This window comes from Pinus tabuliformis, chromosome 4_2 (genome assembly GCF_031772625.1).
Source record: "Pinus tabuliformis cultivar Carrire ecotype Pingquan chromosome 4_2, CPIR1, whole genome shotgun sequence".
In the NCBI taxonomy this organism is placed as follows: Eukaryota; Viridiplantae; Streptophyta; class Pinopsida; order Pinales; family Pinaceae; genus Pinus; species Pinus tabuliformis.
In genome coordinates, this window is record NC_142304.1 from 753,603,028 (window position 1) to 753,617,975 (window position 14,948).

Below are 14,948 nucleotides of genomic sequence, written 5' to 3' on the forward strand. Positions count from 1 at the left end.
AAGGAAATTATCACATGTCACTATTCTTCTACACACTATTATTTACAAAATATCCATATTCAGCGTACACATAACTAACAATTTCAGTTGCAACTCATTATCATCCACCCTTGCTTTCAACAATGCTCATTCACATATCGCTATTCTTCCACACTCTATGCCTTACGGCGTTTCCTTTGCAACATCAGGTGCAAATGCTAGTTTAAATTCATTTTTGTTTTCGTCCATCGTCAAAGCCAAGTCATCGTTGCAACAATGAATGGCCAATTCAATGCCGAAAGGTCCCACAGTGAACCGGTTTTTTGTTATATTAGCTTTAATCAAAGTGAAGTAGACTATTGAGTTTGGTATCATCTGGTCACCCTGGAAGAAAAATCCAATGGAAAATGCATGATACGACATGTGCAGGAGGTACATATTAAACTTGGAGATGATACTTAGGGCATATTTGTTGTGGTTTTGTATTCAAAACTTCTCCGTGTAACAATCCTGGCAATAAACTTTTGGAGACTCAATTTATATATCTGTCAATAATAAAAAAACCTTCAAATACAAATTAGGAACCGTTGCCACTTTTTCTACAATGAAGTTACATTAATTAGTAAACCAAGTCCAATTTTTCATAAAGGTGCCAACATAAAAAAATCATTTCATTCTCGCGAAGGTTCAATGTTCCACTAAAGTGCCACCTGGAAGAATTATTGACCAACTGCCACCTTAACCAATCCACCTAAAAGAGAATGCAGCAAAATATACATGTACATGAAAAATGTATATATTCCAAGTTTTTTCAAAGGATTTTTCAAATCTATGTTGCACGTATCTCAACAATTTCTTATTTTGCAATATTCATTCATCGTTCCTTATTATTATTATTATTATTTACTCAAGCATGGAGACAAGCCAGGCACCACTAGGCCACGGCAAATTAACCTCGCTCTTGTTAGCCCGAGATGTTAAAAACATAAAGCACCTTGATTCTATGTCTCAACGAAATCCCATTTTCTACAAGTGATTCTTTTTGGCGTACTGATCTGCTATTTGCTCACTAACCAATCCCGAATGGATGAAATTCCACTTATTATGACAGTCGTGCTTAATGCACAAACGTGATGGAATTCCACACCTCACGGTTACATAATTTTAAACCTCGTTGTCGGCCTGCCCCATCCAGTAACATAAACTTTTCTTGCCGTAGACCAGGGATTTTCATTCCTCGATATAAGTCCTGTAAGATTAGTCCCCAGCCATGGGTGTGCCATGTTTCTACAGGCGCCACAACCATTACACCTAGGTCAAATACACAGGAAAGCATGTGACTCTGGAAATGGATTCATGAACTATAAAATAAATCACAACCCCAAGAGGAATTTTCTGGAAATTTGCGAAACAAAGAGAAAAACCTTGTTCGACGAAAATCCAGAACGTCGATTCCCATGGCTGGGAATTCTGGAATGCACAATGAACGGAAGATATAACAGAGGAGCCAAGGCTACATTAGGCAAAGCCATAACCGTAACCTGATAAATGATTGCAAACATCACACAAGCTTGATTAGCCTCCTTTTCATGGAATAACTGCTCTGTAAGCCTTATCTGAGACACTGCTCATAGCACATCATAGGGACCGCCTTATCTGAAACACTGCTCCTTCTACTTTTAAAACATTTCTTAAATCAGACTATTGATCATTATCAAAATCCTTTATTGGAAAGAACAATATATCTAATGGAAGTAACAACACTAAAATTAAGTCGGTAAACATTGTTTCCTATTTCTGTTTGCATTACCGTAAACCTGAAGAAAACGACGTTGTTTCCTATTTTGTTTTTTTTTCATAGCTAGTGGATAATCCTTATCCTTTCATGATTGGTTTTACCTCTCGGATCATATTGAGGGTCGGATAACTTCTATTTGACTAAGGCAATAATGCACATGAGGACTTAGCAGATATGCATTCATGGTTGACAAGATGGAAACAACCTTAATAGAAGCATTATCGTAAAACATCAAATATTATCGACACGTTGATCTCGCCTCCAAATCGGTGGTAAAGAAATTCGACCAGTAATGTTTAAAAGGGAAACCACAATCACGCTCATGATGCTCTCCACCTTTTAATTTGGGAAAAGATGTTGCTTAACAACTACCCATCCAATATTATCCAATCTCATCGCTACTTTTCCAATAACGTCTGAGAATAATCGTGTTATCCAAAGATAACGACCCTTGCATCAAGCGCTAAGCCACATGGGAGGAATCTTGTAATTTAATTAATGATCTTCCAGAAAAAAATACGACCCTTTCTGGATTTTTCCACTTTGCATACTTTTCTTTCTTCTTCTGTCAAGGGGCCTCTCCACCCACTCACTTCACCATCATCCTTATGGAGCATTTAATGCTGCATACAGAATCAATATTATGCGTTGAACAATGTAAAGGTTTCACCTAGTGCACAGATATCGATGCACGTAGTTACAACTCCCACGAAGGTTAACACCAAACACATGATTGATATCTTCTGCATTCTCGGTGCGCCTTCTAAGAAATGAACATATTTGTTATATAACTCGGCAGTGAGGTGTCTACTTCTCAGTGCAAAACTTCTACGAGCGAGTTATTGGTAGAAATTTGGTCTTCCCATTCTAGACCTTCTCATACCTGCTGGTGAATTGATGCAATGCAACCCATTAACAACTGGCAGCTATGTGACATTTGCATGATTAGCAAATATCGACGCATAACTTGGTGGTGAGCTGTGTTCGAAAAACCCACCAACCCTAAATTTACACACCGCATTATTTTCAACACAGAAAGGTTGATGATACGCGACAATTAGCATTGATTGCGATGGGTTTTTTTTTAATAGAGTTAGTTCCATGAAGCGTTTATTCTTGGATTGACAAGAAGTTAATACCCGTAACCTTTTTCATTTTTACTATTCAAACTAGAGCTGTCATATAGTCCCATTGGAGGTCACATTCTCTGCATTGATCCCTCATAAGCTAACCAAAGGAGGTGGCCATATGAATTATAATTATTCCATATCCCAACATGCATATTTCACTATTTTTTTGTTTGATATGCATATAACTTTATCTTCGTTAAATTTAAATTTAGTTGTTTAATCCAACTAAATTATCATGCATACAATTTCTTAGTAAACAATATTAACATTTGTATTCAACCTTAAGGACTTTTAATGACATAAATGAAAATGCTACGGAGGTGGATTTAGTCCATAGGCCTCACTGTTTGAACTTTTTCTGTGATACCATTTGTAACGAACCTCCTTAGCCTACCCAGTAATTTCCCCCTAGCCCCCTCAAATTTTGGATTTGGTCTCACTACAGTTAAAATTTAACTGCACTCATTAGTATATTAATGTGAATCACTTCATTAACACTATTATTCAGATCCATCATTAAGCACAATTTTATAAATTTGTGGAAAGAAACTAGTTCTGTCATGTAATCCCTAACATTCATTGTTTAATTCTGCCACCAATATGAATTAACTTAAGTCTAATGTAGTTAGCCTAGCCATGCATCAGAATCATAATTCGACAGACTTACTCAACTCTTATACAATAGGTAGGATGGCTAAATTAGCCTCCTTGAATACACATGTAATAGTTAATCGAATTATCATAGACTATACCATGAAATGCATGCATCTATGTTTTGTACCCATTATCTGCCTAGAGACATAATATAACATTAAATACAAACTATGTTCCTTTAACATAATGATGATTAGATTTATATTCACTGGGCATTTTACTCATCCACATGCATAAGAGCGAAATCAATTACATTAACACAATTAGTATCATTAACATATAGCTTACACAATACGAGTAAAGAACTAGAACACCTCAATCGAACCAAAATCATTTATCATGTATAATTATCATCTCACCTACAGCTAAACATATATGCTAAAGGAATTGAAGTAATATCGAGGAAAAGAAGCAACATACAGTACATTCCATGCAACTGACACCAACTAAACCTCATTTGGAGGGAGAAGCACCACCACCGAGACATGAATCACCTTTGATTCCCCCGAGCCAAATATCTTTCCAAGGATCCATTGTCCCAATTGATCGATGCATTGGGTATTTAATACCCTCTTTCATGATTTAGTTACCATTAGCGGCGTCCCACTTTATGGATTTTTCCATTTGCCTAGGTCTTATCTAGAAAAGCCCGTCTTTATCTCCCACAATGCTTTTCACATAAAATCTTGCCTTTAGCTCCCGAAAATCTTTTATGTCCGATGGATCTTTATCTCCCATCCATCCGATGGATATCCAATCCATCTAAGCTTATCTAGAATCACATCTAGAAGCTTATCATGAAAGATTCATCTCTATCCCATTCCTCATTGGATTTGGCAAGCATCTCCTCTCTCTTTGTGCTCCACCCTCCAAGTGATTTATTTTATTAATTAATTTAATAATACATTTGCTTTTCATATTACATACCACCTAGATTTCCTAATCTTAGGTTTTGCATAGCTTAACCCACAAAGGTGGGTATCAATCCTAGCATTCCTCAGCTTAGGTTTAGAACATTCAACAGACAAGGGAGGATATCAAACCTAGCGTTAACTTAGCTTAGGTTTACAATAATATAGTACATACGAGAGGGGTGTTACAATTCTTCACATGTTTGGGCCTTGATAGAGGATACATCTGATTTCAATATTAAGATTTCTTCATATTTTTATTCAAGTTGGTATGCCAAGAAATTTCTTTCCTTTTCTTCTTTACCTACTTGTCCTTCTCGGAGGGCCAAAACTTCCATCGCCTTTTCACCTCATTATGTTTGTTTCCTTATTTCTTCCAGTTGAGATTTAAGGGAGGAAACCTCCTCCTTGTAATCAACAATTTTTTCTTCAAGTTTGTTCAATTCATCATGTCTTTGTTCAAGATGGTTTGACCAAATATCATCCCTTTTCTTTTTCTTATCGAACTGATTTATCATGGAAAAATTAGAGGATTAGAGTGTTTGTTTTTTAACAAAAATGTTGATTAAATGAGCAAAATAAGATGTATTTTCAGTAGTCAAGTCAAATGAATAGAGAATCAACGCTCTTGCAAACACTATAGTCTCTGAGGCAAGGACTAATAATGTGCAATAAACAGCTTCTTTGCATACTCCTTAGGCTAACAACCAAACCGCAACATCTACTGACTATGATAATAATCATTTAGATGTTAGATCCACTGCCAAGTTTGCACAAGGAATTTCTGATGTAATGCAACTAGCAAAGTGATGACTCCAAAGCTTGGAGAACAAATAACCCATGTAATGTAACTAGAAAAATGACAACCTAGTAGAGAAATTTCGAGAAAATTATTTGTAACAAACCCCTCGACAACTAATCAAATTTCTTTGCAACATGGATGCCAAAAAGTGCATTATAAACACCTTGCTAATGCAATTACGTACATGTCATATTTTAAGGCTTTGTTAACTGCCCTCAATGTTATTCTAACTACTCATATATAATGAACACAATTATAGTTTGGTGATGCCTTTTCAAATGTCTTGGAGCCCAAAATAAGACATATATTACTGACATGTATTTGTATTTCAAATCAAATGTACAACAAAATGATAGAACATATTTTTCCCATGTAATTCCAAATCATTCAAAAAACATATAACTTAAAACTAATGCCCACGCCCCACATGACCCCGTCAACCCCTGTGACATCAACAAAGAGGTATGGGTGGGGTCTGCACTCCAAGTTGCACCATGGAGTTCCACCACCTCAATCTAACAACAATCGCTTTACTTGTGCATATCTATGGTTATTGTGAATAGCAGGACAAGGGGGGAATACTCCATGAAATCACTGAATGGAAAAAGGTTTTGCAGTCACGGTTCCGTCTGTTCCCCAAAACTCTGCGCAATGACGAAGATCCGACCTTGAAATATCGATAGTTTTCTTTTATGAACTGAAGGGAATTGGCCAAATTGATCCTCCTGTCCATAATACTCGCCAACTTGAATTTTCCAGAAACAACTCCTTTGAAACTCAATATCAGATAAATCAACACCACGTCAACAAAAAGACATTATATCAAGCCCATAACATTCCTCTCTAGTTTTCAAATGGAATATGAGGCCATCCACACATTGATTCTGGCTCAACTCCTTTAAAACCCCATACCAAATAATATATCATATTAGTCCACCCATGGAATCATTCTATGGATTTAATCACCCCATATTTGACACCCAATAAATATTGTACACCATTCATTTAGTCCAAACTCCTTTTACTTAATACAAATCCAAACAATTTTATCATATTAATAACATATTCCATAAAAATAAAACAATTTGATTCAATTTAACATATTAAGTAATTATAATGATTTAACTAATAACATTTATAAAATAAATATAATGTTTTTCTTTTTCAGATAATAAAATTAGTATAATCTTTTTATATTTAAATAAAAAAATCACATTTCTAAAGTATCAAGTAATCTACACATAAATTATAATAATAACTTATTTGGGTGGATTTACACATGAACACCATACTAAAATTAAATAGATTTAGTGACTAAATTAACATCTTTATCTAACTGTAAAACAATTTCACCATATTAATAATATATTTAAATAAAATTAAATCAATTTATTTAATTTGAAAACAAGAAATGCTAGTTGCAAAACATTACCAGTAAAAATAGATAAGAATAGATGAGTTTCTTGTTAAGTACTTAGAACCAAACTCTGCTGCATAACGTTTTTCTTTGAACGCAATGGACTCAGCAACGAGGAATTTTTTTACGCAGTAAATGATTGTGATTTTGCGTTCTTTCCCACGGCCAAATTATTACTAATTACTTCACAATTATTACACAAATTGACAGCAATTACCACCATCAAGCTGGGCAGCATGTGGAAGTAGATGAAACCTAAAGCTAAAATATTTATTAAAATTAATAAAAAAAATTAGAAACAAGTTTTGTCGTGGAACCCGCCTAGTCCATCAAAATCAATTGTGGGTGATATATATTGGGTCATGAGGCGATTAATAACCCAATTACGTGAAACATGGTTTGGTCCACACCACTGTTGGATACCTCCAACAAAATCAATAGTGGGTGATAAATATTGGGTCATTGAAATAGAGGGTGATAAATATTGGATCACTGAAATGGAGGAGATTAACTACAGCACATGTTTTGGTCCACACCATTATTGCTTATTATTTATGTGGCTTCATCTCATCTGTTATCTGGTTGTAACTCTTTTAAGCAAAACCATTTTGTTGGACTTGATATTTGTTAGCAAGTTGAATCGAATTCCTCAAATGCTAGACTTGAAATCAAATAGGCAAAATAGGTGATTTAGATAGGGTTTTTGGGAGATATAATATAAGCAAATAAAATAAGTTTTTAATGGAGTTGATTTTAGTATGATTTTTTAGATTTTTTTAGTGTTGGAATGGTGGAAAAATTTGAGGTGAAATCTTGATTTGTGTTATTTAAAATAATTTTTGACTCAACATCTTAAAAACCTCTAAAACACTTTAATTGTGCAGGGGTTACCATCAAACTTATAATTTCAATAAATTTCTATTAAATTTTAGAAAAATTAAACGGAAAAAAACCTATAGAAAAAACTTCAAAAAAATCACACTAAAAACAATTCAAGCTTTCCATTACATAACAAAAAAATTTAATACACATGTTTTCATGTAGTCAACGCTCAGTTCTTTATTATATTTTCTGAGATGTTGACTGCACAAGAACCGCTATCTGATGCTTGGACCCAGTCCATAATATCTTTTAGTGCCAACGACTCTGACATCTCTCGATGTGGTCAACGTTCAGTTCTTTATTATTTTTTCTGAGATGTTGACTGCACAAGAACCGCTACCTGCTACTTGGACCGAGTCCATATTATCTTTTAGTGACAACGACTCCGACGTCTCTCGATGTGGCAGTCTCAAATCAATAGACGCATGCTTGAGTATACTTGTGCGGTTAAACACGAAACAATAAATAAATATAAACTCTAATTGCTTTTCAAATGCCACGTTTGTGCAAGTACTTTTTAAAAATGGGGAATTATTTAAACTTATCTCTCGTCCTCTAATTAGCCATAAATAAATAAGAACCATAGGATAACTAAGGTTTGGCCCCACCCATTAAAGCAAGCACGAATGAGCAAATGAAATATGTTAAATCATTATAACCATGCAAAATTTACCTTGAAATGGGTTCTACATTTGTCAAATTTATCGTGTTCTAAAATTTTAGCTACGGCTGTTGAGTGGAGGGGTGCTGGTAGCGACAGAGCGCGATGGAGGTCTGTCATCCTATATTCTAAGCACAGGTGCGTATTACATTTCCAACCAATGCATGTCGTTTTTCCATACCACGTCTCAGTAGGCCAGCTTTTCCCTGTAGCGTCTCCATGCATGCTTGACCCTCATTATGCACAACGATGACATCTGTTGGAAAAAAGAGCTCTGCATGTCTTTGGCCACGCTCCACTTCACCTTCTGCCGGCTGCCTTTCTGTCTGAAGCTTTCATTCCAACACTGCACAAGAGGAAAGCTTCTTCTGCGAACCTTTTTCCTCTTCCCTGCGTACTCCTTACGCAGTGACGTGCTATTTACTCCCAGTATCTGGAAGGATACTTCTTCCCTGTTTGTCTTCCTTTTCTTTGGACCATTTGCTGGCATTCCTGGGTTTCTGGTGGCGGTCTCTTTTTGGTCGTGGTGATTTTCTTCATTTACTGTTAGCACCCTGCCCTCGGCATGCCTGCGTCTCCAGGTTAGTTTTCTATATTACTTGTTATCCTGTTTTTCCATAAAGAATTTTGTCTAAAAAAGAACCTCAGCACTTATAAATTGGATAAATTCTGATTTGGATACCAGTTTTGAAGTTGAAATTCTAGTTTCTGTTTATAAAAAAAAGGTCTTTTTTTGTTTAGAAGTTACGTATTTCGTTCTCTGGTATACTTTTTGAATTCACATGTCTGGAAAATCAACTTCAAACTGGTCATGGGTAACAGTTTTCAAGTTTCAAAATTATTGTGTCATTACCAAGCCATGCTCAGATATTCGATTTAAGTTAGGACCTTGGTGGTGTGTCTGCGAGGTTTTTTGTTGTTGCATAGTATGTCCTAAAGAATCATCGTGAATATACTCCTGTTCTGGTGAGGCTTGAGATCTCTATCTCTGGACTGGCCCTTTTGAACAAACCAAGATAGGAAAGATCTATGGAATTTAGCTGAGTTTTTTGGCTCTCTGTCGATACCATTCTGGTCGCTCTGGTTTTTCCAGGCCGGATCTTTCTCCGGGATGCCGGATTTCGGTTTGGGGTACAAGCTTTTACTCTCAATCTCTTTCCAGGACGATCTCGGGTAGAGCCTTTTAGATCCATATCTTATGAATGTCAGGGTTATTTAATCCTGCATAGGACGAGAGCAGTAATCCTGAAATAAAGGGAGCCGTCGTTTTTCAAAAATCCTTCTCTCCTGTCATATCCTAGCTCATGGTATCGTCATCCTTTTTAAAAAATCGGAGGACAGCTATCCTTCTAATTGATATTTACCCTTTTGGAAAAAGTGCCATTTGTTCCCGAGGCTTCCTCTTGTCAGTCCATTTGTCAGACGAGCCTCATTTCTGACCCATTTGAACCTTCTTCGCTAGGTATTTTATTCAGAGATCGTCTGTCCTCTCAGTTTGCAGTGTCCGACATATATCCTTTCTGGATTTTCTAGTACTCCTGAGGTAAGAAGTAGGTGGACTATTTATGAATGGACTTCCCGTCCGACTCATCTGCCATGGAGGCCATGGTCCACGCGGCCATTCAGGCGGAATCCCTCCACGACAACGCCAAGCTGTCAAATGAATGGCAATCCACTCTGGATGACATGCTTATCCGTCCAGTGGACCCACAAGATGACATGGATGGAATCGATAGGGTAAAGTCAAGGCCTTTTCGAGAAAGCAGAAAATCCGAGGTCGATCTAAAAGGGAAGGCATATGACGAATCTATGAGCTATTCACAAAAAAATCTGAAGCCTGTAAAAACTGTTCCCCCACCTACGGCTATTAAAATCGAAAGTGTTCACCTGGTAGACCGCATAGAAAGCCTCCAGGATAATGCTCTGGTTGGCCGGTGGCACTTCCCGGAGATGGACGACTCCAAGATGAGAAGCTGGCTCGAGATACAATGGAAACCTCTGATAGGCTATGTTCCTATTGTGGCCAGATTATTGAAGGAATGGTATTGCTTCCATTTCCTAAGTTCTAGTGACAGGGAAACCATCCACAATCAGCAATGGGTTTATGGAAGAAGTTTTCTGGCGTTGCACAGATGGTATATGGGTTATAACCCATTAAGGAATACCCCCACCAACAACTTGATTTGGGTCAAGTTACCCGGGCTGCCCCTGGAGTTATGGTCAAAGGAATCCTTAGCAGAGATAGGAAATGCCATAGGAAGATGTGTTTATGTTGATCTGAGATGCCTGGGAGAGAAAGATAAAAGAGTGGCTTGGATTCTTATAGATAAAGCTTATAGAGGAGGATTCCTGGACCATATTGATATATACTGGAGGGAGTTAAAAATTATTCAGAGGTTGGATTTTTGGGGAATACCCTTCAGATGCTCAGCTTGCCACCGAACTGGACATCTAATCAAGAATTTCTCACGGTGTCCTGTCCCAAGAAGCCGAAAGCATCATGGCATCCCCCAGTTCGCGGAAAAATCCTATAGGACAAAATCCCCCTCCCCGGGAATAGAGAAGTTAACAACCACAAAGAGCCTGTCTCCTTCAGAGCCTGATGACCAGCAAAGGGCTAATCTTGAAGTCCATCAGCATACCCCACCATCTCTCAAAATTCCAAACCCATTGGATGTTATCTCTCCTTCAATGCCTCCTCTGGAGCTGGCCTCTGACCATGAAGTCCCTCTTCCTCCCCCGGTCCCTCAGCCCTTTAAAAACATCAGCAGGGAGGTCCACATCATCCCGTCCTCATCTTCATCCCCAAAGAAGAAAAAGTCTCCATCTGGAAAAGGAAAAGAGCACATGATTACGGCCACCCCTGTAAATTCCCCTATATCCTCGCCTTCAAACTTGATTGGCAGCGACTTGGACTACCTTTTAACCAAGAAAATGCTGGAACTCAGGCCTCTCACCATTCATAAACCAGGGACTCAATGTTCTCCTCAAATAAGCCCAAATTCTGCTAATAACATTACGGTGAGAAGAAAAAACAACAGGGGCAGTAGACATTTTAGGGGAAGGGGTGATGGAGCAGTCAAAGGAGTTCGTAATCTATCTCTTATAGATGTCCCTATCACTGATATGACTGAAGAAAGGCCTCTTAGAGCAAGCATGGCTGGAAAGATTCCTCAATGAATTTTATCATATCCATGAATATAAGAGGTCTGGGGGCAGACCAAATTTTTTTGGCTTTAAAGAATCTTTTCCATTCTGCAAGCCCCAAAATCATATTAATTCAAGAGACCATGCATGCCTCTTCTGTAGCAATTTCCTATTTCAGGAAGATGTTCCCTTCCTGGCACATAACCGCTTTGGAAGCTAATGGCCTTTCTGGGGGCTTAGCGGTTTTATGGGATCCTTATTGGATCAAAGCGAAAGCATATAGTTGTCTGGCGGGCATCCTCATCTCAGCGCAAATTAGGGGGCATAAATGTCCAATCAACATTCTGAATATATATGCGCCCTACAAGAACAGATTGCCATTCTGGGAGAAACTTTTCGCTTCAGAAATTTTTGACATTGAATTTTTGCTGATTGCAGGAGACCTTAATGTCACGTTAAATTTGAATGAAATTTGGGGCATCAGCAAGAAAAAGGATCCCCTTGCTGACAGAATCAAAAATGAGCTTCTAAGTAGGAATCTGGTTGATATTCTCCCTCCCAAAATGCATCCTACGTGGGAAAATGGAAGAGTCGAGAAAGCTTATATAGCCAAGAGACTCGATAGATTTATTCTACATGCTAGTCTAATTGAAAAGATGGGCATGCCTTTCTCAACAATTGAGAATGCATTCATATCAGATCATAGACCGATTCTGTTAGGCTGGAGAGAAAAGGGTTTTAGAAAAGGCTACTCATTCAAATTCAACAGATCATGTTTGGAAGATCCAGAGTTTAATGATATTATAACAAAATCCTGGAGTGCGATGTCGTCACCTGAAACTTTTCCTCCTTTAATGACCTTCAGGGACAAAATGGAATCCATTCGAATGCTGGTTAAGGATTGGCAATACAAGAAAAGGCAAATGAACAGAAATGCTCTCCGGGAAATTCAAAGGGAATTAGACAGCTCATCGGAATCTATGGCTACTCATCTTCTATCCTTCAAAATGAGATGTCGGATAAAGGAGCTCCAAAAGAAAAAATATAAAATCTTAGAACAGGAGGAAACTTTTTGGAGATTGAAGAGCAGGGCGATTTGGCTCAAGGAAGGGGACAAGAATACAAAGTTTTTTCATAAATACGCGAGCTCCAGATGTGAAAAAAAATCTATATGGAAAATAAGTGATGGAAAAGGAGGTTTCCTATACTCTCAAAAGGACATTTCAAGCGAGGTCGTGAGATACTTTGAAAATCAGTACAAAAGATCTGAAGTTTGCAGGTTTCAGGATATTTTATGGGGCATAGATTTGTTCCCACAGATGTTTGATGAGGAATTAAATGATCAAATTTTCTAGCCAGTAACTGAGGGGGAACTATTAGGAACAATGAAATCTTTTAAAAGGGATAAATGCCCAGGTCCAGACGGCTGGACGATAGATTTCTTCATTCACTTTTTTGATCTTATCAAATCTGATCTATTAAGGATGGTGGAAGGATCTAGGATGTCAGGCAGTATCAATCATAAAACTTCCTCCACCCATATTGCACTCATTCCAAAAAAGGGAGAAGTAGAATCCTTCTAGGACTTTAGACTGATATCACTTTGTAACATCTCATTCAAAATTATCTCGAAAATTATTGCAGAGAGAATCAAAGAAACTCTTTCAAGATTCTTAACAAAGGATCAGCATGCTTTTTTAAAGGGAAGAAACATACTGGACGCGGTTGCAAACACACAAGAAGGTTTGTTTGCCATACATTCTAAAAAAAGTGATGTTGTCATATTCAAGATCGATCTCACCAAGGCATATGATTGCCTTGACTGGGGTTTCACCAGGTGCTTACTTGCAAAGATTGGATTAAGAGCCAAGATGATTAACTGGATAATGGCTTGTGTTGAGAAGGTGAATTATGCGATAATCATTAATAGGATTCCATCTTCTTATTTCCTTGCGGCCAGAGGGCTTCTCCAAGGCTGTCCCCTATCGCCTCTTTTATTCATCTTAGCTGTGAATTCGCTTAGCCTCCATATCAACAAGGCTGTCAAGGAAAACAGATGTCGTCTTCTAAAAATCTGCAGGCATAATTCAATCTCACATAATTTATTCGTGGGTGATATTATCTTGTTCGAAATGTTATGCAGAGTCACCTGGCTATGTTATTATGAAAACCTTAAAAATTTTCAAAACGATATAGGAATGCAAATAAATAGTTCGAAGTTAATAATTTACCACAATGATATCAACCAAGAAGCAGTTGACTAGTTATCCACTCTTTTTGGAATTGAGGTGCATTCCATTAGACATGGAATTAAATATTTGGGATTCCAGATAAAAGAAAAGGGATATTCAAAGATGGATTGGCAATGGATTCTAGATAGATACTACAAGAAGATCTCAGTTTGGGAATACAGATGCCTCTCTCTGGCGGGAAGAGTGACCTTGGCAAAATCAGTGTTAAATCAACTTGCAGTATACTGGGCTCATTTATATTTTCTTCCTGCGAGCATTATTCAAAAAATGAATAAGCTTACTGCGAATTTTATATGGGGTGGCCAATCGGGAAAAAGGAAATTTCATCTCTAAATTATCTGATATCTCTTTGCCGAAGAGCATGGGAGGATGGGGTCTGCTGGATTTATGGACTTTCGGAAAGGCACTTTTATGCAATTCTTTGTGGAGAGGGATTTATGGAGAGGGACCATGGAGTATCACAATACAGAAGAAATACATGGGCAGGAAGGATTTATCACTCTAGTACAGGGAGGGAAGGATCGGCTCCTCTTATGGGTCTTCAATATGGTTAAGCCTTCGTAAGGTAGAAATTATTTTTTAAGGAATTTAATTTGACGTTTCCAAACCGGCAATAAAATCCTTATTGGAAAAGACCAGTTCTTGAGTGGTGCTGAGGAGATCAATGTGCCTGAAACATTATTAAATTTCTTTCATAGAAAAGGCTTTTTCTATTGGGACAGTTTGATTTCTGGTTGGCAGGGAGCGATCACACTTTGGAAAGAAGAAGAAAATTTGGAGATGCTGGCTGCTATCACTCATCAATGGGAACACATCAGGACGAGCCTCAGGAATTGCAGTATATCCCACTCAGCAGATTCTGATTGTCTCATCAGGAAAAATTCAAAAGTGATGAATCTAGTTCATGTTAAAGATGTTTATCATAATTTAATTGGTCAAAATGAGGCCCCTCAAGATCCTATTTGTCCTCATATATTTTCGAAATCTGGATGCCCTTCCAAAATGATTTACTTCTCATGGTTAACTTTCCATAACAAAAATCTATCTTGGGAAAACTTGAAAAAGCGGGGATGGCAAGGTTTGGGTTTCTGTCGAATATGTAGGTTAGCTGAGGAAAACAACTATCACTTATTTTTAAATTGCCAAAGATCTCAGCAATTATGGCAATCTGTGGAGATGTCTTATGGAATCCAGCATAATTCTCACGCTTCAATTATTGAAGCGTTTCTCTGGTGGAGTGAGCAAAAGGTTTTATGAAGGCCATTAATCATTATCACTCTTTGGTGCATTTGGAAGTGGTGAAACAATTCTATTT

General features: G+C 37.5%; 1 protein-coding gene across 1 annotated transcript; it reads left to right on the top strand.

Annotated features, from left to right (window-relative positions):
• Positions 1-11,524: 11,524 nt before the first annotated feature.
• LOC149171787 (uncharacterized) lies at positions 11,525-12,736 on the top strand. Its single transcript, XM_089426078.1, has one exon. It carries the CDS (start codon positions 11,525-11,527, stop codon positions 12,734-12,736), a length of 1,212 nt encoding a protein of 403 aa, XP_089282204.1.
• The last annotated feature ends 2,212 nt before the right edge of the window (positions 12,737-14,948 follow it).

What these genes read in the sequence shown, in the direction of transcription:
- LOC149171787 (XM_089426078.1), top strand. Translation starts at nt 11,525, where the DNA reads ATGCATGCCTCTTCTGTAGCAATTTCCTATTTCAGGAAGATGTTCCCT.